The 23,119-nt window shown below is 47.2% G+C and overlaps 1 protein-coding gene across 2 annotated transcripts; it reads right to left on the bottom strand.

The window, feature by feature from the left end:
* Positions 1 to 31: 31 nt before the first annotated feature.
* Positions 32 to 20,976, bottom strand: FFAR4 (free fatty acid receptor 4). 2 transcript variants are annotated; one of them, XM_033129736.1, is made up of 4 exons: positions 20,294 to 20,976; positions 14,276 to 14,383; positions 12,643 to 12,771; positions 32 to 1,995 (listed from the first exon to the last, which is right to left on the bottom strand). In XM_033129736.1, the coding sequence occupies exons 1-4, from the start codon at positions 20,858 to 20,860 to the stop codon at positions 1,606 to 1,608; spliced, it is 1,194 nt and encodes a 397-aa protein (XP_032985627.1). In that variant the 5' UTR covers positions 20,861 to 20,976; the 3' UTR covers positions 32 to 1,605. The 2 variants fall into 2 exon arrangements, with proteins under 2 accessions (XP_032985627.1, XP_032985628.1); XM_033129737.1 differs by lacking the exon at positions 14,276 to 14,383 and having other exon boundaries at positions 20,294 to 20,970.
* Positions 20,977 to 23,119: the final 2,143 nt, after the last annotated feature.

The raw sequence follows: 23,119 nt of genomic DNA on the forward strand, positions 1-23,119 counted from the left end.
ATATTAGCTATGTGATTGGAGGCTGATTACATTGCTTCTCTGAGCCTCACTCTTCTCTTGTAAAATATGGGGAAACAGTATCTGTTTGATGGGATCCAGTGAGGATCCCATTAGAGAGCCTTTAGGCGTTGTGTAAACACTGGCGATGCCCAGCTGATAGCTATGAAACATGTCGGGGGGTTGGGAGGGGCACCTCTCTCCCGTGAGTGTGGAGATGTCTGCCTCGGTGCTGGAATATCAAGGGCCGATGGGAGGTTCCTGGGTCCCCCACCCCAATGTGCTTGTTCTCCCACCAAAGAGGGAGATGACCATGTATGGGAAAGCCTTGCCTGTCATCACACAGAACAGCAGACTGTCAGCGCCAGGATGGCTGTTCAGCTTCAGTTTGACAAGCCCAGAGACCCATAAGATAGCCACACATCACTTCAAAATACAGCTTTAATTCACCAAGTCTATTAACTAAAGATGAACCAAAAAATCTGCTCTCGAGCTTGTGAACACCATGAATTTTCAGAAGGAAGCAACTCATGAAATTCCATAAGCAATGGCGACTACTGGTTGGTGCTGATGTAGTCAGCAACAAAGACTTGTTGAGCACCTCCTATGTGCCAGGCCCTGAGCTACTATACATTCCAGCCATGGGCCCAACTTCCATGTGATGGCATGTCCCGGGGTTCTCTTTAGCTCTGGTTTCTTCTCTCTCTTCTCTCCCAATGATAGGCCTGTAAACACTATCTGATGACTCCCAACATTTACCTTCAGGTCCACACTCCACATCCCGGCATCCAGCTGCATACTCTCCATTTGGATCTCCCTGAGAGTTCAAATTTACAAGCCCCAAATGAAACTCTTGGCTCTCCCAGCCCCCGTCTTTCCCCATTTTTGTTGCCTGTCCCACCATCCAAACAGTGTCAGACTATAAATCTAAAAATCACCCTTGAATCTTCTTTTCCTCACATTGTACATCCTATCCATCAACAAATTGTGTTTGCTCCACCTTCACAAAGTATGTCCCAAGATCATTTCCCACAAACCCCCACATTTTACAGTAATCCTATTTTCTCTCTGAGTTCATGACACTGCTTCTCCTAACAGGGTCCATAGCATTTCTTCTAAAAGGAAACAAAAAGTCACCTTTAATTGTTCCTTGGAAATTCCTCAAGCGTTCTTAAAATTAACGAATGATCCTTTAGGCCTTGTAAGTCCAGGGCGGGGACCTAGAGTAGCCAGTGAGCCTTCAGCAGAGAGATCTGAGTCCTAGATCAGTCCTAAGACTCACTTCAGAAACCAGCAAGGTATGGCTTTATATGTAGGAGATGTGACTGCTGAACAATTATAAATAAAAATTTTATTCAATTCAATCATATTACAAACACACTGAAAAAGTTCATATTTAAAGGAACCCATAACAAATCCTTTTATAAAGGATAAAATTCTTATACTGAATGATCACCCCTTAATTTACCAGTACTGTAAATGTATAATTTGCATAGGTTACATTTTCTTAGGGTACAGTGGTGCGATGGTCCAGGAAATTAACTCTCTTTGAAAACACACCATGGCTTGTTAAGAGAGTGACAAACTCTGCCTACAGAGAAAAATTAATTAGCTGGAAATAATAGACAGGTCATTTCTTCTGAGAGACGTGTCTGTAAACATGGCTCCCTTCTCCGGGAAGAAGCAGCAGCGGAAAGCTTTCCTCCATTCGTTCCTGAACAGTGACATGTTGTAGAGAATGGGGTTTAAGGCCGAGTTGGCGAACGTGAAGGCCACCACCCAGAAGAAGAGGGACGGCCAGATGACCAGGTCTCGCTTGAAGTTCTGGATCAAGATGAGGAGGATGGTGACGATGATGGGGCTCCACATGATGAAGAAGGAGATCATGAGCAGGAAGAGGGTGCGGAAGAGGCGGAAGTCCTGCTGGGACACGCGGATTTGGTGGCTCTCCGAGTAAGCCAGATTCACCGTCAGCCTTCTCCTCGACGCCTTTGTGATCTGCAGGCACACAAAACAGAACCGGAGCCATGATTTAGTGCGGGGAAGTCAGGGGGTTTTGATTTAGGAAGAGCAGAGGGCCCCAGAGTCGAAATCTGCTGCCACCGCTGCACTGGGACTATTTTGTGTGGAGAGAGCTTCCTTCTTAAAGCCTGGAAGCGCTGTGGCCGCTTAGGGTGGGCTGGGGACATGGGCACCTGGCTTGCCCCCTGGGAAATGAGGCAGAAAATCGTCCACCTTGTAAATATAGTTGATGAGGGGAAGTGAACAGCCTGAATTGGATGGTCTTGGAGAGGGGTATGTGGATAGAAGCACATTGCTAAGGTCAGAAGTGCCCCCCCCCCCATTCATATGTTGAAACCTAACCCCCAAGGTGGTGCTATTAGGAGGTGGGGCCTTGGGGGGTTGGTGATTAGGTTCTGGGGACAAAGCCCTCTTGAATGGGATTCGTGCCCTTAAGAAAGAGGCTAGAGAACTCCCTGGGGCACTTCCACCACAGGAAGACAGAGTGAGAAGTTGGCAGCCTGCAACCCGGGAGAAAGCTCACAAAAACCCTACCATGCTGGTTCCCTGATCTTGGACTTCCAGCCTTCAGAACTGTGAGAAATAAATTTCTGTTGTTCATAAGCCACCCAGTCTATGGTATATTGTCATGGTAGTCCAAGCAGACTAAGACCCGCAGCTGCCCTGTTACTTCCTTTTTTTGAAAGAGTTAAGTAATTAATTGTATAAAAGCAACATGTGCTTCAAACTCAATGTGATACTGAAGGAGATAGGAGATCAAAAGAAAAATATAAGGCCTGTAGCCTGCGTATCCTCCATGTCCACTCCCTGGAGGTGACCAAAGTGAACGGTTTCCTATGTGTCCTTCTGGAAACGCTCTACCTCCACACACACCCGGCTGTGGATCACCCACTACTGCACTTTTGCTCTGTACACACATGGGACCATGCCAGGCACCCCACTCGGAGCCTTGCTTCGTTTTCACTTAGAAGGATATCTTGGTGCTCATTTCATATCAGCCCAGAGAGAAGGCACCTCATTCTTATTATCTTGTTAGCACAGACTCCATAATGTGGCTGTACCACAGTTTATCCAGGCCCCTATTCATGAGTATTTTTTTTTTTTTTTAGCCTTTTGAGTGTGTAGGGGGGAGGGGGAGGTACTGGTTGAAGTGGCAGCACATATGCGTGTCCCTGTCCTCTCCCCTCTAGGTTGTTGGGTGGAGGAGAGGGCAATGGGAGACGGTGTAAGGGTGTGGTCATGCCTGAACCCCCACACTAGGTTCCTTTCCTTTTGTGAGGGCAATTGAAAATGGATCCTAGTATTGCCATAGGCCCCTGAGTTGGGGGCTGTGGAAGGTGATGAGATTGGAGGCTGCTCATTTGCTAGGACAGTTGCTGCCAGGACTCAGTCTGAAAACAGAGATGGGTCTTGGAAGGGCCCCCACCAAAGCCTGGTGGGGGGAGTGGTTGTTTGGGAATGATGCCCTGCTCAGCAGGGTTTGTCGGCGCCACCACTGGCTACATGGAGACCAGAGGCAGTAACGAACCGGGGGGGACAATCACCTCACAGTAGCAACCATACAAGTTCCTTGTGCGGAAGGGAGATCAGCAGCACTGACGCCTTCTCCCCACCTCACTCCCACCCTGTCCTGTGGGTGGGAAGCTTTAGATTGACCATAGAGTGATCGTTTAAAATAAACAAGCATAACCAAAGTGTTACTGGAAAGTTCTGGAATCGGACTTAAGTGTCATTAAAGGTTCCCCTCCCTAGTACGAAAGAGGAGTTGGTCAGAGCACTGCCGGTGACATTTGTTGAAAAATCAAAACCGTTTCATATTTATGCCCCCAGTTGAGACGTGACGACTGGTGGGATAAACAACCGCACGCATATCTTTGTGCACCCAGATGAGTGTATCAGTAGAATAAATTCCCTACAGTGGCACTGCTGGCACTTCTAATATTTTGTACTAATGAGCAAGACCAGCATCATAGCAGAAGGGTTGCAGAAAAAGAAGGCAACCCTGGTTATATGGGTTTAGAAGTAGGTTCTGGACTCTTCTCTCTGGAGATCTTACAGATGTTGCTTCCCACATCTGCCATCAATCTGTTCAGTTAGAGGGTCCTGTTTCAGTGCCTGTCAGAGAGACTGGTTACTAGTTGGCAGTGGGCAGCCCTGGACATGGAAATGGCCCCTCAATTCAGACAGGTTGGTCAGATTAAAATAAATTCTCACATGTCCTCTCATTCCACTGTCCCACATGAAAACAGTATGTGTGGAACACACAAACATTCATAACATCTTAGAACCACGGTGTTGGAGCTAGATGGAACCCAAGCATCATTTGAGCTGCACTTCTCAGACTTGACTGTTTCTGGGAGGCATGCAGTAGTGTGGGGACAGAGTCCCAGAGAGCAGTTTCCAGGCTCTTGGCCTCACATGGCAAGGTGGTGGCGTGGGTAGTAGATGGCCATCAGCTGTAACCAGTTAGCCACTGGCCATTCATATCACTGCAGCAGATTGCAGTTAGCAAGTGGGGTCGGTTGGCAGAGAAGCAGACGGCAGACTGTGGATCATGTTGCTCCTGCCTCCTGTGTCTCCAACCCAGCCACCAGTGAGAATACAGCGGTATGACTCCCCTATCCATGGCTCCGTCAGTGTTCCTGTTTGGCCTCACCATATCCTGCGTTCTTGTGCAAGGAGCGGGACCAGAGACCCCACATGACACCCAGCATGACAGCACGATCTTGTTTAAATGCAGACTGGTTCAGCAGGTGTGGGGTGGGTCTAAGATTCAGCATTTCCCACAAGCTCCCATGGGCTGCTGCTGTTGCTAATCTGAGAGCCATGCTTTGAGTAGCTAGGCCTACTCCACCTCTTCATTGTACAGGTGAAGAATTAAGCCTCTGAGAGAGGGTTTAGCCAAGCTGCTTTGAAAAAAGGAGACTTGGAAGTATTCATTTTAGAGCAAAAGCCCCACAGAAGCTGAGTCTGTGAGAGAAAAAGTGGGGCTTCCCTTTAAGTGTCTCCCCGGGCACAGGGTGGTGGGCTGGCTGGGTCTGACCTCCTTGGTGGCTGGAAAGAGTCCAGTGCTCAGGTGCACCCTGCCCTTCTGCCTAATTCTAATTGTCCTTTAAGCACAGCCAGAGGGCAGAGGCCTGCTGTCCCCTATTACTTGCTCAGCTTCAGTGGTGCCAAGAGATTGGGGTGGGGGCCAGGGGCTGGAGGTGGGATGAGGAGGACAAACCCAGGATGTGATGGGCACTGTATCTGTTAGCCCGACATGCTTTGTTCCAGCCTGAGACCTTTGTCCCCAGGGAAGAGATTCAATTCAGAATGTCTTGGCCACATTCATGGTCCTTGCTAACTCCCAGTTGCTTAGTCTGGCCCTCTATCCTGCTCTGGCCACACAGTAGGTGCTTACATGTCTGGAGATTTTAAGGCCACAAATCTCATCGTTAGCGGGCCTTCCTAGGCCCATTCCCCTAAGATTTTTGAATCTCAGGAGGGGAAGTAATTAGAAGGCAATTAGCATCATTCACAATTTGGGCAAATTTAACTCCCAGATCAGAACAGCTTAAAATAGTCTTCTTAGAATACACCTAACTGGCTGATTGAAGGACAGCTGTTTAATTGTTTTACGATTAAATACAGTTGCTTGCCAACATGGATGGATCTAGAGAACATTATGTTAAGTGAAATAAGTCAGACAGAGAAAGATAAATACCATATGATCTCACTTATTTGCGGATTCTAAAGAAAAGAATAAGTGAATGAACTAATCAGAAACAGTTTTGGAGACAAAGAGGAAAAACTGAGGGTTGCTAGATGGGCGGGAGGGGTGGGGGGTGGGGGGGAGGGTGAGGGGATTGGAGGGCAGTCGGTGACCACAGGATGGCCCCGGGTTTGAAAATTACTCTGGGGAACGTAATTTGGTGGTTACCAGAAGGTAAAGGGGTTGGGGGGTGGGGGATGAGGGTGAGGGGGATCAAATGTATGGTGATGGAAGGGGAGCTGACTCTGGGTGGTGAACACACAGTGTGATTTATGGATGATGTGATACAGAATTGCACACCTGAAATCTATGTAAATTTACTAACAATTGTCACCCCAATAAATTAAAAATAAATTTTAAAAAAATAAATAAATAAAATAAATAAATAAATAAATAAATACAGTTGCTTGCTTGCTTCTGCGCATCACCTCTCGGTGATGGAGACCAGGGCCACAGGTCTGAGTGAGCAGAGCCCTTTCCGCCTCATTGGTTCCCCAACAACAGTAACAGTAGGAATTTGAATTGCTGAGCTTTGGGGAGGGCTCCCTGCATGCCGCTCACTGTGCTAAGCATTTGTCTCATAACTTGGCACATTTCGTCTTTACAACTACTCTGCTGATCAGTACTATTATTATTCCCACTTCAGAGATGAGGAAATTGAATCTTGGGAAATTTGAATAACTTGTTGAAGGTCACTCCATTGATAATACGTGGTCAAAGCCCCTGTCTGCAAACCCAGCTCAAGATGAGCCATGGCATAATAGGATCCAAAGGGGCTGCCATCTTACGCCCTTCCCCCCACGGCGTGCTCTGCAGGGCGGGGCTGCTCAGGAGACATAACCACCATCTCAGACTCACATGCCTGACCTCTGGCATTGGCACATTCAAGTCTGGAAGCTGCTGTGTAGAATCAAAGTTATAAAATGTGTTCAGGTGAAAGCTGGCTAATCTGAGACTACCTTGGCCGATAGACCTGGGAGAGTAACAGCTGGGCAGGGTGGCAGGTGGGCAGGCTACAGGGGCAATGCCACCACCTCTGAGTAGGGGTGTCACTCTAGGCCTAAGTGCAGCCTGGTGGACACATAAAGGGATGATTCCAAAAGCAGCCTCATTTCTTGTACTTCCCTCATTGCCCTGCCACGAAGGATGGAGTCCCCGGGACAGTCTGTAAATATTTTTTGAATGAATGATGTTGATGGAAGTTCATATTTGTTGAGCACTTATTATATGCAGGCCCTGTACATCTCACTTAGTGCATCTCTTTAAATTCTCCCAGCAATTATGTGACATATGTACTTTGGGGACCCCCATTTTATAGATGAAGAAACTGGGTTCAAAGAGGTTGAACAACTTGCCCAACAGTACCCAGCAGTTGGCAGAGCTGGCTTCAAACCTTGGCAGTCTGACTCCAGCCCTTACTCTTAATCTTAAACTAGTTCCTTCCCACCCTCTACTATCTCCATCAATGGAAAGGCTTCTGCCCAGCCTGTAACTCCAATCTCTAATGCCAGGAACCCCTAGAAGGCTTTATCTCCTGCTTGGCATCCTGCAGTGCTTTGTTTTAGGGCGTCACATTGCCACATATGCTATGTAGCAGATGTTGAAGCCTCATTCTTACCTCTGAACCCCCAGACTGCAGGCTCCCTGGGGACTGGGTAGCCGTGTGGCTTCTGTGCCTGACAATGACAGTGAGCAAACAGATGACAAAACGGGCTGACTCATGAGCCAAGGGAATAAGTACCTGGGTCTTTCTTTAGCATTTACTGCTGCTACCGTTTCCTTCTGTCCACCCACAACTTTCGGGAGAAGGAAAATGGGCCCATTATAATCAAATGTGGCTCCTCCCCTGTTCCCTGTTCATTAGATGACAAGACTAGTCAGCTTTTATCCAAGGTTTTAAATGTCTCTGGCATTGTGCAGAATGCTTGATATTTTAGATTAAACTCAATGCTCAATTAACTTTTGTTCCTTTAATTTTTATTGGGGAATATTGGGGAGCAGTGTGCCTCTCCAGGGCCCATCAGCTCCAAGTTGCTGTCCCTCAGTCCAGTTGTGGAGGGCGCAGCTCAGCTCCAAGTCCAGTTGCCGTTTTCAATCTTTAGTTGCAGGGGGCGCAGCCCACCATCTCATGTGGGAAATGAACCGGCAACTTTGTTGTTGAGAGCTCCTGCTGTAACCAACTGAGCCATCCGGCTGCCCAGCTCAATTAACTTTTGAGGATTAACTTTAATCCTTAAAACAAGCATATGGAATAGCGTCTGTCACTACCTCATTTGGGAGACAAGAGACAGAGTCTTTGAAGACAGAGTCTTTGAAGTGACTTGCTCAAGGCCTCAAGCTCAAGTAGAGGACGTGTATCTCAGGGAGAGGCACCCAAGTTCTGCACTGGGTACCCTGCTGCAGGGAGAGAGGGCAGTGCTCCACGAATGTGGTCCCCGGCCACCTGCCTCACCTAGCACTCGATAAAAGGCACCTGCCTGGGCCGACCTTTGGATACTCTGATTCTGTGGGGCTGAGTGGGGCCCAGAAGTCTGCACTTTTCATAAACTCCCCAGCTGATTCTTCCTAAAGTATGAGAACTAATCTAGGACAAAAGACTTGGCGTTTGTCCCCAGACCTTTGAAGATAGTCACTTTTTAAACTGACCGAGACTCACTGCCTGCACACTCACATGAGCATGTGAAGGGCGTGAGGGAAGCTCCTCCCCACCTCACACCCTTTGCCACTCCATGCCACCAGGCCATGGTTGCTGACAGGTGGGTGCAGAGAGAGGCCGCTCCCCACTGACACAGCCCAGGTCCTTGGGCACTGGGTCTCCTTTGGGAGCTCCTTGGTCAATCACTAACTTCCTGATTAGAATCATCAGACAACAGACTCCATCTTTCCGGAGGGCCCACCTCCTCTCCCTTTCCATACAGTCCCCAAAGCTGGGAAATGAGGGTCAGAGCTGTTTGTTCACTACCTAACACCTTCATGTTTAGCTGAAACAGACTGTGTTTCTTAGTTAAACTCTGAAATAGGCAAGGGTTTTCCAACGTCAAGCTGCAGACTAACTCCCATTCAAGAAATACTTATTGAGCCCATACTATGTGCCAAGCATTATTACAGGTGCTGGACATACAACAATAAGCAAGGAAGCCCTGCTCACCCTGCACGTCCATTCTGGTGTGTGGTGGGGAATAGAGAGAGGGAGCAAGAAACATACAAATTGTCACAAAGGGTAGAAGCATCTCATTTTGCCATGACAACAGTTGCTGGGTGACAATGTAAACCAAAGCCCAACAGTTAGCATTGACAGCTTAATTGAAGGCACTTGGGAGTGGCTGGGAGACTATATCCCTGATTGGAAAAGGCCACTGAAAATGTATAGCATGGCTGAGTCATGAGCAAAGAGGAAGCAGGGAAGGCAGAAGGGTGGATAAGGCCACTGCCCTGAGCACATGAAGCGGCCCTGGAAGGGAAGAATCCAAAGGAGATTCCATGGAACACCAGTCTAGAAAAGATTTGACAATGCTTCCTACTCTATTCCGGTGTTGGAGATTCCCAAAATACATTAGCATAATAAAAGCTCTGAGAAGTCCCACAGCAAAGAAACCCATTTAACTTTGATTAACCCAGCATTTCCCAAACTCACTTGATCACGGAACTCTTTCTAACATCTAACATCCCTTGGAGTTCTAGAAAATGTCCTAGAGACTGCTTTAGAGGAATAAACAATCAAGGTGATTTGAAAGAGGCGCTTCTCAGGCCTAGAGATGGAACCTGAGTTAGAAGCAGTATTGACAGGCTGGTGGGAAATGGGTGGGTGGCTTAGTTCTGTGTCCCATGCTTCAAATGATTTGCTAATTGTGTCTCTATGAATATGGAGAATTAATATTGATGTTCAATTGATTTTACAGAGTTATGCTCTTGACAGGAAAAAAAAAACTCAGCAGAAAAGCTGATTCAGTGTCTCTGAATATGAATATCTTCAGAGGGAGGCAGATGCATATTGTGCAGCCCTACCCAGACCCTCCATTCGCCTGGCAGCAACTTACCTGCCTCCAAGCTACTGCCCTGGCACACCCACAGGTGTAGAGTGAGGACAAATGTCATAGTCCTCCTGGGAAATGGGCAATAGTTTTGCTAGTGGGATGGGAAGTAATTTTTGTAAAGCCTTATATTTGCATTAACACTGTGATTTTCAAAACATTATCATATCTGCACTCTCATTTTGTTGTGTTAAATAATCCACTGAGGTTCATTTAGCTCCAGAGAAAACTGAAGCCCATATTCCTTAAATGACTTGCCTAAGGTCACACAGTAATAAAGCTTGGATTAGAACCCAGGCCTATGACTCTTTGTCCAGTGACTTTCCCCCTGCCCAAGAGGAAAAAGCACTGGTGGCCTTTCAGTGTGATCCAAGACTTTTGCCTTACTCATTCAATGAGTGTTTATTGAGCACTTACTATGGATACACCAGACCCTGGTCTAGGCACGGAGCTATAATAGTAAACAAAGCCTCTGCCCTCATGGAGTTTGCATTCTAGTGGGAAAGACAGATGATATACAAACAAATATACATAAATGGAATATGACAGGCCTTGTAAGTGCTTAGAAGAGAAATAAATTGGGGTAACTAGAGAATGATGAGGAGTCTTTCTGGAGAACAGCTTTCTGAGTAGAGACCTAAATGAAGTAGGGGGATGGCCCAGGCAGAAATCTGGTGATGAGAGATCCAGGAGAGGAAACGGCAGGTCCGAAGGCCCTGAGGCAGCAGTGTGTTGGCATATGTGAGGAACAGCTCAGGGGCCAACATGGACACGAGAGAGGGGAGAAGATGAGGTGAGAGGGGCGGGCAGGGGACAGGTCACATAGCGCTTTAAGGTAAGGGCTTTGGATTTTGTTCTATGCATGAGGGAAGTGTCCCCAGGTGGGCCTTGGCCTGAGAAAACGATAAAGGGGTGGGTGGGAAACCTTTCCATGGAAGAAGTCAGTCCTCTCTCAGCAGGCAGCTGAGAAGTCTGAGGCATGAGTGAAAGGAGAAGACAAAAGCCCTCTTGGCCTCTAACGGACTTGGGCCAGACGACACTGGGTTTCAATTTCGGTACTGCTGCTTATGGGCTGTGTGACATTGGCAAGTTACTTTCATCTCTCTGTGCCTTGGTTTCCTCATATGTCATTCTTTTTAGGATTAAATGAGCTAGTTCCTGACATATTGTAAACATTACATAAATATTTCTAAAGTAATTTTTAAAAGATTCATTCTACATTTCTTTCTTTTCCCCTCACTTCTTTTCTTTTAACATAACGATAATAGGTAACACTTACATAGCACTTACACATGCCAGACCCCATTGCAAGCACTTTACAGACCTTAGCTCCAGGCCTGAACCAGCCTCATACCTTTAAATAATCCCCAGACACAGAGTTCACTTAAGGGGCGGTGGGAGGGGAAGGGTGGCGGCGATCGCAAGTCAACTGGTGGGGAAAAGTCATAGCAATAACATGGGGGGCTGTCTCCCACAGGGGCCAGGGATTAGCAGACCAGGATGGAGCACGGCCTGGGTTTGAGTTCTGAGCATTTAAGAAGGTTACAGATCCTCAGCTACAAAGAAAGGGCCATAAAAGTGGCCAGACAGCAAGCAGGACCTACAGGGCCCCACTTCAATATCCTTGTTTGTCAGATGACCCATAATATGCTATAAAACCATGATTCAACAACATAAACCTCTGAAAGGACGCAAAGGCTTTGCACTTTACCTTCTCAAAGAAGCATGAGCACATGTACACACTATTTGCCTGGACTGGCACTGTACATGTAAACGGGCTGCCTCCAGAGCTTGGAAATAAGCTAGCCAGTCTTTTTTTTTTTTTCAATCCTTTTATAAAATTTTTTTTTTAAGGAGGGCGCAGCTCACAGTGACCCATGCGGGGTATTGAACCGGCAACCTTGGTGTTATTAGCATCACGCTCTAACCAACTGAGCTAACGGACCACCCCCTGGCAGGTCTTTTTTATGTCCCTTTTTATGCTTTCTCCAAAGGTAGAGACCCTGTCCTGTTTCAGCCCACACTTGAAAAGCATGTTTCCTGGAGGTGGGGGCAGCAGCCGGAAGGTGCAGGAGGGGCTTCCAATAAGGTTCTGTTTCTCGTTCTGTTTCTGGAAGCTGCTTTGGGAGTGTGGTCAGTTTCTGAGCAGTGCATATATGCTGGGTGTGCTTTTCTGTATGTATACTATACTCAATAAAAAGTTTTTTAAAGTGTACATGCTCTACTCTATTGCTACATTGCTGTGTGTGGCAGGGAAACAATGAACACAATCCAAAAGCCTGTAAAATAAATTATGTCACAGCTGCATGATAGACGACCACGAAGCCATTAAAAACAATGAGGCAGCGAGAGATAAGGGAACTGATATGGGAAGATGTTACCATATAGTGTTAAGTGACAGAAGGAAAATAAGGGGTGGATAGTATTATCTCAAATCTGAAAAAAAACTTGGGTTGAATCATGAGGAGTAGTATATATCATTTTTTTATGGATATATATGGCATAAAAGTATGTATATATGTACATTTTTAAGAAAAATAACCTAAAAAACATACTTTGAATTATTAACAATGGGGGTAGAGATTTTTAATTTCTGTGCTACGCATTTCTATATGTCTTCAATTTTTTATAATAAGCTTGTATTTAGTGATCAGTAAAAAAGAATAATAACAGTCACAGATATCACTTTTTTTTTTGCAGAGGGGGTGGATCTGGGTAGTGAGGCGGGATTGTTGTGGTGTGAACACTAGGTAACTTCTGACATGAAAATGCCAAGAATCCACCCTGAGATACCCTGAACCTGAGTGAAGTTCAGCTGCAGTCAGGAAGCAAACATACCTGTAAAATTTTGGAGTAACTGATCACAATGAGCAGTCCTGGCACCAAGAAGTTCAAAGTAACAAATGACACATCCCAGGAGATTTCTCCGGCAAGGCTGGGCCAAACCAGTGTGCAAATCGGAATTTCCTAGTTACAAAAAGGAAGAGAAGGTCATTTAAATGCTGGCTTCTTATTTGGCCTTTAGCTCAGTCTCAACTGGGGGTTACCTGGTACTGTTACACTGCTGCACAACTGGCATGACAAGAAATCCCAGCATCTTGTCCACTGCCCACACAACCCCACTTATAAATCATTTCCCTCTGACCTCAGAATAACCATAATTATTATTCCCATTCTTTAGGGGAGGCAACAGAGCCTCAGGATCACAGGCTGATAAGATCTAAGAGTGTTTCCAGGCATGACTCCAGAGTCAGTACTCGTTCCACTTCCTTGGACGGAGCGGTAAAGAGCCTTGGAGCCTTTTCCAAGTCCTTCATTTTACAGGTGAAAAACCTGACCCCAGAAAGTTTCTGAAGATGGGAAGTGATGCGCCACACACAAGCATATCCCAACAGGAACAATGTTTCAGTACGATCACACTGTGTATGCTGAAGGCAACAGGGTCTAGGTTAGGCATTAAGTGTTCATCTGGAGGGTGTTCAAATGTCTACAAAGTGCCAAGCTGCATCAGAGAAGGCCAGGGCTTACTCCAAGACAATACTGGAGCCCAGACACAGGAGCTCTGTCCTCGTGTGCCTCTCCTCCAGAGGAGCATACTGCAGCCCAGAGCAAGATGCAACCACAATTCTCTGTCAGTTCCAGATGCAAAACCCTTGGAATGTGGCAGAAGAGCATGAAGGTTTGTGGACTTGTTGCCTTCACTATGTTGCCCTAAATTCAAATGTTTGACACTAATACAAACCCCGAAATAGTGGGGACCTTACTAAATAGTAAGAGCTGCTGCAACATGTTCTTCCAATAAATAGGTCAATGAAAAGAGTCCAGTCTACCTACCTACCCATCTATCCACCCTCCCAAACACAAACTTCCTGTGCCTGTTTGACTATAGGAACAAAACTGTTTAGAAAACAAGTTGCCTTAAATACTACCAAACATGTACAATAGATTTTTAAAGACCACATTATTGATTTTTAGTGGACAAGAATGTCCAGAAGTAGTATTATCATCCATAGTACCATTCATTCATTCATTCAACCAATACTTATTGAATGCTACACTAGGCAAAGACAAAGAATTTTTATCATTTCCCAACAAGTATCACAAGTGAGTAGTCGAACTGAAAATACAGTCAAATAGTTACTTCTTCTCCTATTCAGTATCAACAGAAAATATTCTAATATTCATTGAGAATTTATTTTGTGCCGGGCAGCATTTTATATACAATATCTCATTGAATGTTCACAAAAACCTTACTGAAATACATTATTATTTTTTCCCCCAACACAGAGGAGGAAACTGAGGCTTAGAAACATTCTCCTAAAATAATAGACTATAACATTAATGATGTCGTCCTTTTAATCACACAGTATTTTCCCTAAAGAGCTAAGTGTTTACAAGGGATATCCAAGGACCTGCCAGGAAAACTCTAAGGCAAGTCAAGCAGGGAAGAATGACTTAATCATATATGTACCTTGTAAAGAGGGGTGAGAATGTTGCTTCCTTTTCCTATTTTGTTTGAATGGCTCATACTGGGCATTCCAAAAACTTGTTCCTCCATCCCAATCCCCACTGTCCAGACCTGATGGGAGAAAGTTTATTAGATCTTTCTACATTTTGGTGGCTGGAAAGAAACTTGTGTCTCTCGAGGACCTTCTGAATATTGGCAGTGGGTGACCACGGCTCTTTGGATGATCCACACAGCCTTCGCTTGTACTGAGCTCTCTGCCCACCGTGGGCCCCTCCTTCTACTACGCTGGTGGGCAACACGTACCAGCAGATATGCCGAAGCAGTAATCAGAAGGAACAGAGTCTAGCCCTGAATGGGACTTGGTCTATAATCCTTATACTTGTACAGGGAGGGCAGAAAAACAGATGATCCCAGAAGCATTTCTTAAAACCCCCAAGAGGCCCCAACTCTTTCCAAAAGCCTTCTCCAGAATGTCTGCCAAAACCTCTCCAGGCTTAATAAGATAATATAGAAGAATGTGTAATGGTAGAGCAAGATGTTCTCTCTACATCAGGGGCAAAAAAATAGATCCCTAAACAATATGCCTGTCTTAGCCCAGTGTTGTTGAAGAAAATGTGTAGGTATGAATGAATAGATATGCATGTACCTACACACACACACACACACACACACACAACAAAAAAGACTGGAAGGATACACTTCAGAAAATGAACAGTGTCTGTTTCTAGATGGGACTCGTAAGTTGTTTTTATTCTTTTGGTTTATCTGAACTTTCTAAATTTTCAATAATGTGCCTAGATGACTTTTATAACAGAAAAAAATGGCAGTTAAATTTCATTCTTAAGAGAAATGATGATCAAATATGAAACACAGATGACCATGACAGTTTAGCAAACCTAATCAGCTATTTTTTCAACAGACAATGAACGTATCCCAGGAAGCCTCCCAAATTCCATGCCTCTAATGAAGATGCTCTTTCACCTTTGATTTGTGGCACCCACTCCAGGCACAGAGTGTGATAAGGAAGTAAGATAAGAACTTTTCACAGCACCCCCATGCATGAACTAAGAGACAGTGTGGCTGGCCTGTGTAGACTAAATGACTGATTTATATGCTCTTTACAAAGCTTTATATGGAATCATTAGTTAAATGCAATGTTTATTCTCATTAAAACAAAACAGAACAAAACAAAACAGGCACCAGGCTCAGAGTCAGAGATCTCACTTGGTGTTACAATTTTGTTTCTGTGGGAAAATCTACTTAAGACATTTTGAATCTAGGTATTCTCCCAGGCTGTGACTTATAGAAGTTTGGCAGTGCGTCAAATCTGGAAGGCGGTGGCATGAATGTTATAATATTCTCTGTACTTTTTCTGCACATTTGAAATGTTTCCTGGTTTTAAAAAAGAAATTTGAAAACCAAAAGTGCTAGGCCTGCTTTGCTACTTAAATATAGAAACGGAGCTAGCTGAGTCAACGAGTGTCCTTTAATCCCTGTGTTCAACCACTCATTGACCCAAGCCATGGAGGCTGAGCCACTGCGAGGCCACTCTGAGGGCGGGCTTGGTGCAGTCAGGGAGGGAAAGGCACTGGGAAACTTCAGATACGGATGCAAGTTGGAAGCGCCCAGAGAGTTCCAGGTGACAGGAGAGTGGTGACACCCGGGGGGCCCGCAACCGGGAGGGGTTTGTGTCAGCTGTACATGGAAGGATGGGGCTTCATCCAGGGGAAATAATGGAGCAGGGAGCTCAGTGTCACGACCAGAAGGGATGGAGGTGGAAGGACACGTACATCAGAGTTAAGTGTGGTTAAGTGTGACTTGTATCCTCCCAACCTCCCAGCTCTCCCTGACAGTCTCGTCTGTTTCCATGGCTTTTCTTTGCAGATGATGCTGCAATCTATTCTTTTCAGCCTAGTCTTCTCCTGAACCCCAGATTCACCCCACTGCCCTGAGGACATCTCTACAGGATGCCTCAAAGGCGTGTCAAGCCTCCAGTGTCTCTCTCCCAAAAGGTTCCATCTCCCGTAGTCACTGACTCAGGGCATGGTGGTGCCACCATTCCCCAAGCTGCCAAAAACCTGCGTACTAACTAGCCTTCTGCCTCCCTCTTTCTCCCTCTTCACTCAGATGGAACTTCTAAGTTCTGCCTTAATAGCTATGTGACCCTTTCACATATCTCATTCTCAAAGGCCCACCCCATCCCAGACTATGCCACCTAAGTCCAAATTCCCCAACTGCAGGTAACTGTGAGGACCAAATTGTGTGTGAGACTATCTGAGTGCTCGATAAATGCACCCCCTTGAAGAGAAAGACAGTGTCCCAGTCATGTGACTTGTGGTGGGACAGGCGGGAGGGGTGCTTAGTAAATGTTTATAGAAGAAATGGGCAGCACATTCTGGCCAGGGTGGACAGTCCTCCCCACCTGCCAGTGAGGGTCACTGCCGCTCCGCCTGGGCCACAGCACACACAGGCAGGAATCCCGTTGGAACAGGCCGAGCAGACCTAGCTGAGATGTCTAAGTTGCTAGGATGTGTGCATCCTCTTAAAATGGCAGTCTATTATTTTACAGCAATCAGAAGAATTACACTGTTTGAAGAATGCTTAAAATATTTATAACCAAAGATAAGGATGCTAAGAATAGCTGGCCATTCTTGAGCACTTAACGGTGTAGGTGCCAGATGTTGGCCCACTTGCTGAATATTAGTCCCCACAACAATCCTGTAAGGTTAATGCTGTTACTGTGCCCATTGTGCAAATGAGGAAAGTGAGGTATAGATAGGCAGGACCACTTGCCTTTGTCACACAACTCCAAAACGGCAGAGATGGGAGTCAAACTCAGAATGTTTGACTCCAAAGCTCACACACTCCAAATACCAAACTAGCTAGCATTTTCTGAACTGTCTATCATGTCATCCACCCTTCAGGGAAGTTTAGTCCACCCTGGCCTGCGGGGCACCCACTGCCCAAAAGGACAAAGGTAATCATGTTCCTGGTGGGGGGTAGGGAGTCCAGATAATCAGAAAGCTCAGAGAGGCAGTTTCCCTGGCAAGTGCTTGAGGTTAGTTAGCTCTTTCAGCCAGTGGTTTGAATAGGAAAATGTCCCTCATCCAAAACCTCCATATTTCATGTCCAAGTGGGTGGGGGCAGGCCGAACCTGCAGCCAGGAAGTTGGGAGTAGAGGACTGAGAAAACAAGCGTTTGCTAATTTTAATGTGAGACTCAGTTCAGTCTAGACTAGATCCTTCTGTCTCTTTTATTAAATGGCTACATTCCTTTTTATTCTATTTCTCATTCTCTTCAACATATTTCTTAAACCACTGAGCCTTTTTGCTCACCTGTAAGATGAGTTTCCTGCTTGCTCAGGTGACAGCCTTTGAGGGGCTGGGGAGTTTTTCTGTTTGTTGGGTTACTGGCAGGTGTATGTGTGTGAGGCCGGCGTGGGGTGGGGGGCATGCACAACACAAAGGGAGAAAGACAGAGTGGGGAGCTGGAAGGACTGTAGAGTTTTCATTACAAGCTCCCTCTCCCTACCTCCACTAATTTCAGGGAACAGGGTTCCTGTAGCCAATTCACCTGGCCCCCTCTCCATCTTCTGAGGTGCTGTGCAGGCCCATGCTCTCCCTGCGGCTTTGCCCAAATTGCTCTCCTAAGGCTCTGAAGACCAAGGAGGTGTTTCTGCGTTAAAACAAGAGGGGTCTGTGTGCCCAGTTCCGAGGGGAATGGCGGGAAGGCCCCCATAGCACACATCTCCATGGAAGCACCTTGCAGTACAACTCTGGTCCTTCCAGAAGTGAATGTAGAGGGCTTTGCCAACACACAGATGCCCTACCCGGGGTGAAATACAGAGTAGCACAACACAGATGGACCCCATCTGTGCAAAGGCCTTCTCCCTCAAGCAACCACCTGTGTCCATGTCAGCAAGCAGTTTTAGTCTGAGCTTTTGGCCTGGAGGTGACATGAGCCTCATTTTTTAGTGTTATTTGCCAATTAAGTAAAAGTGTACTTAAAACAATTGTAAAGGGAGAGGCACAAGATACAAAACCAGGAAACATAAGATACTATTACAATATATTGTATCAGATCCTGAATTCCCTGATTTTCAATTTTTCTGTCAGAAAATAAAATGGGGGTGAAATCCCTCAAGTTCTGTGAAAAACACAGAAACACTATAATTCAGCGAGAATAATTTTTAAAAAAACAAGACTGGTGGCAGAATCCCAGCTCCCAATGGTCCAGTTGGTCTGGGATGAGGCCTGGTCTTCCACTTATGTGAGAGGCATCTGTGACCCACCTTAATTCTCAGGTGTATCTGAGCTGAGAAAGACAAGCCTGCCCACTAAGCTAGGGTCCTTGGTCTGCCCATGCCCATGGCACCCACCAGTTTAGCTAATGCCAGCTTTCCTGGCCCCCACTTAAGGGGACATGCTTACATAACTTTGATCAAGTGACACAGACCTAGGACAGTTCCCGCCTGCTAGTCACAAAACAAAACAAACCAACAAGCAAAACCCCACAAATGTATTTATTCCATATAAGAAACAAACTATTAGGAAATGGACATTTAGACTTGATATGTGTTTAAAACAAAAAGAAAGAAAGGAAAAAAGATACTGCTTACACAGGATGCAGAGTTCTCCCCACCCCACCCCACCCCAATAAAAGGCCTGTGTGACAGACTGGTCTGGGGAAACCCCCAGAAAACCCCACCTGTGTGTCCAGGCTCTGGATAATACATGGGGTGGGGGTGGGGTCACCTTTACAGCTTGAAGCCTTCCCCACGTGACTTCTCATTCCCCACCCTGACTAGCCTCTGCCCAGCCTCTCTTTCGGACTGTGGTTTGCGAGCAGGGGGCCCACACTCCCTCCTAGTGTCAGGGTTGAGTTTTCGTGGCCTTGTGACCTCTGTAGGGAAAAGGAGGAATGAAGAACTCGGCCTAGAGCGAGGACTCGCACCTTCCCGTAGGGTCCAGAAACCTATGTCTTTTCTCTGCCCCTAATCCACTGGATGACAGCCAAAACCACCCGCCACTGTCCTCCACCCCCTCCTGAGCCCAGGGTGAATCTCAGCACTCAAACCCTATAGCAGGCCAGCAACTCAGAGCAGCGCGGGCGGTTCTGGAGCGCAGTAGTGGAGTGGCCCCCAGCCAACGTCAGGAGCTGTCCGCAGAACATTTTGCAGATCGTGGACCCCCTTCCAACTCCACTCACCCGCCCCATGATCCCAATGACAACTCTGGGAGCGCTGCCCAGAATAAAGCTCATGGGTCTAGCCTCTGAAATCTGTGGAACATTTCGGGCGCCCAAGATATCCTGAAACCACCCATCCACCAAAACTCTCAGGGTAAGATCCCGTGGTCTAGTCTAATCCTTCTGTCTTGCAGTTGGAAAAGTTGAGGTTCCGGAGAGAGGAAGTCACAAGCCCCCTGGAGGCAGCACTGGGTCTGCGGTCCCTGGGTCTCTAATGGGCCTTTCTCCCAGGCCCATCCGTACGCACCTGCCCGTCGGCGCGCGGGTTCTCAGAGCAGGACCCTTGCCCAGCCCACCCGTGATCTGCTGAGCACAATCTCAGCTCCCCCTCGCACTAAGGGTGACATACCGTGAGCAAGCTATTCCTCTGTGTGCCTCGGCTTCCCCATCTGTATAGTAGGTGATAATAAAAGTGCTGTCACCCCGGTGAGAAAGCAGAATTCAATGTAATGGGATTAGCCACGCTGGATCCACGAAGTTCTGTCTGTCTGGCTGTTAAACCCACCGTTATTTCATTAAATTTGCAAGAGTCAGTGCACTTTACAGGCACTTTGGGGGCTTAACAGAGCTTTGGAGGGCGTTTATACGACCTACATCGCAGGGTTGAAGTGAAATTTAAGAGATAAAACTTCCCCAGCGCCCGAAACAGTGTCTGGCACAACGGTTAGGCGCAACAAATGGCCTATTATTGTTGTTGTTAATCCTCATCCCAGGTTACGGTTTCCATCTGATCCCCGCCTGCCAGCCCGCCCCGGACGCCCGCCCCGCGCTCACCTGGTCGGCGCCGGGAAGACGCTGCTGGACGACGTGGAAGAAGACGAAGAGGGGCCCCGCGGCGAGCGCCGAGTAGCCCCAGATGAGCGCCAGCAGCGCGACCCGCGCTCTCCTCCCCGGGCCCCGCACGCCGCGCTGCAGGCGCACGATGCACACCACGCGCTCCAGGCTGACTGCCGCCAGCGTAAGGATGGTGACACTGCCGCTCAGGCTCATCACATAGAAGAGCAGGTGGCAGGCGACCCTGCCCAGCCTCCAGGCCTCAGTCCATCGCACGGCCAACACGGGAGGAATGGCGCTGGTGAAGAGCAGGTCCGCGCAGAAAAGGTTGAGCACCAGGCAGGTGGTGGTGCCGCGGCGCCGTCGGCGCGCCACCAACACCAAGGCGCCCACGTTGCCCAGCAGCGACACCACAAAGATGAGCGACAGTACGACGGTCTCCACGGCGCTCAGCACCAGCCGGTGGTCGCCCTTGACCTCGGAGAAGAAGGGGAAGCGGGTGCGGTTGGCCTCTTCCAGGCTGCGCGGCGGCCCAGTGCCCGCCGCCTGCGCGCACTCAAGGGACATGCCCGACGGCCGGCGGCCCGCAGCTGTCTGCGAGAGCGCTCATCTGGGAGGTGGCTGAGCGCCGAGGCAGGGAAAGAGGGAGGGAGGCGGTTGCGACATCTCCCCTTTGACCCCCTCCCGCCTGAGCAGCGCGGGCGCTGGGCGTAGCGAGCTGAGTCCCGGACGCGCGGGAACGAGGAAGTGCCAGGCGACACCCGCTGGAAACACCCGGGCTGGGCGGGAGGCGGTGGCGTAGACAGAGGCATCACGCCCTTCAGCAGGTTTGGGAGCGCTCGAGAGGTCGGGCAATCTCACCTAGTGAACCCTCGGAACCCCCTTGGGGCCTCCCCAGCCTCTTTCTTCCTCCAGTGGCACCTCCAGTATAAGAAGCCTTTAATCCGTCAATTTAGCTAATATTGATTTAGGAGTGTCAGAGCTGGACTTTGGAGATCATTATGGCTTGTGTGCTGTTCAGCCTTCACCAAAGAAGCCCCACGGGTCTGGGGGTAAATCCTAAAGTCTCTTGCAATGAGCCCAGATAATGGGGGTGGCAAGGAGGGTGTGGTAGTAGGTAGGGAGAATCTTTGGTTTTACCATTGCTTCATAACATGTGACTTTTGATGGGTTGTTTCAGCTCTTTGTGCCCCAGGGTTTTTTTGTTTTTTGTTTGTTTTTGTTTGTTTGTTTTTTTAATCTATAAAATGGGAATAACTAGGTAATTATGAGGCTCATATAAAAAGATTAACACATTTGACACACAGTATTTGGCCATAAAGTGTCATCAATTACTAGTTACTGTCATTGAAATGCATGTAAATTTTGCATCTTTTTATGTAAAAAGAGAGGGGCCGCAAAAAAGTCTTTGTTTCTGAATCTTCTAAACTGTATTTGGAACTGACAAAACATTTGGAATTGAAAGAAAATCTTCTTAGAGATAAGGCCCTGAGCACAGTCTGTCCCCAACCATAAAGTTTTATATCAATTGTACAGAACAAAATTGGCAACGAGTGATCTTTCGCACTAGACTGGGTAATTTCTTAGCTGTTCACTCAATATCCAAACTGTACCACATGACATTAGACAGCTGGTTAACAGTTGAAATCTTTATTAAACTCGACAGCCCAGGAAGACAGACACTCCAAGGCTTTCAGGAGCACACACAGGCTGTAAATGTATCGGAGGCACCGCAGTTTGACAAGCAATAGGCAATCAAACCCCTTTACAGGTGAGGAAACTGAGGCACAGCAAGACGTGAATTGTCCAATGTTGCCCCTGGTTAATAATAAAAAGCCAGTTATGCTGCTCCTGCCCACACGTTCTACCACCCTCCCGCTGTCTAGTTTATAGTAAGCTAAGTAGTTAGAGAATGTAAAGTGTGCCTGTGGCTCTAGAGCCAGTGACCACATCCCTGAATAAACACCGTCCCACCCCCCAAGCCCTCATTCCTCTCCCCTTTGCCATACTACCAGGCTTCTCCCAGTTGTCCATCTGCTTAATGATTGTCTCTGTGTATTTATGAAGGTCCAGTATGGAAGTTTGAGTGCTCTCAGGGGAGGGGGTGCATTCATGTGTCTGCTTATCACGGTGTCAAGTGGGTCTGAGTTGACAACGTGACCTCTGACCTGAGGGGCAGATTGCATGTCAGTGGGAGATGCTCAGCTTGAACCTTGACTAAGTTTAAGTTGTAAAACAACCAGTTTCCTTCCTAACATAGTTGAAAAAGGGCAAGAGATTAAAATAAAGGGAACTCAGATGGAATTTGGCACTCTGATTGGGGTCAGGGGACATTTATTAGCTTTTGTGTGAGGGAAAGGAGAACTGTGTGTATGTGTGAGAGAGAGAATGAAAGAGAGAGTGAGGGGGATTGCATTATCCCAGGCTGATGTGCCATGGGGACAGGAAGAGGTTTCCCCAGAGTGGACAAGCAGGGTGAGGTCTCTGGGGGCTAGAAGGCCGTCTCCATCATTCCCTTCCAGGGTTCTCCCAATGGCAAAATGGTGAGTGCAGAGGTTCCCAAACTTTCTCCTTTCCATCACCTTCATGGCATTCCTAGGCCAAAAGAAATACCTAACAGTTTCATGCATTAAGTAACTGGGTCCAAAAGACTAAATAAGACTTTATGTCCTAACAACTTAGTGGCCATCTGGGAAAACAATACATTATGAATTGAAAAATAGAATTTTTGTTTCTATATTACGTACCCACAGTGACTTCCTAATGGGCTGGTACGCCTGTTGAGCTCTACAAAACTGGGAGTCAGATTGGGCACTGCCGCTCACG

The sequence above is a fragment of the Rhinolophus ferrumequinum genome, chromosome 16 (assembly GCF_004115265.2).
Source record: "Rhinolophus ferrumequinum isolate MPI-CBG mRhiFer1 chromosome 16, mRhiFer1_v1.p, whole genome shotgun sequence".
Lineage (NCBI taxonomy): Eukaryota > Metazoa > Chordata > Mammalia > Chiroptera > Rhinolophidae > Rhinolophus > Rhinolophus ferrumequinum.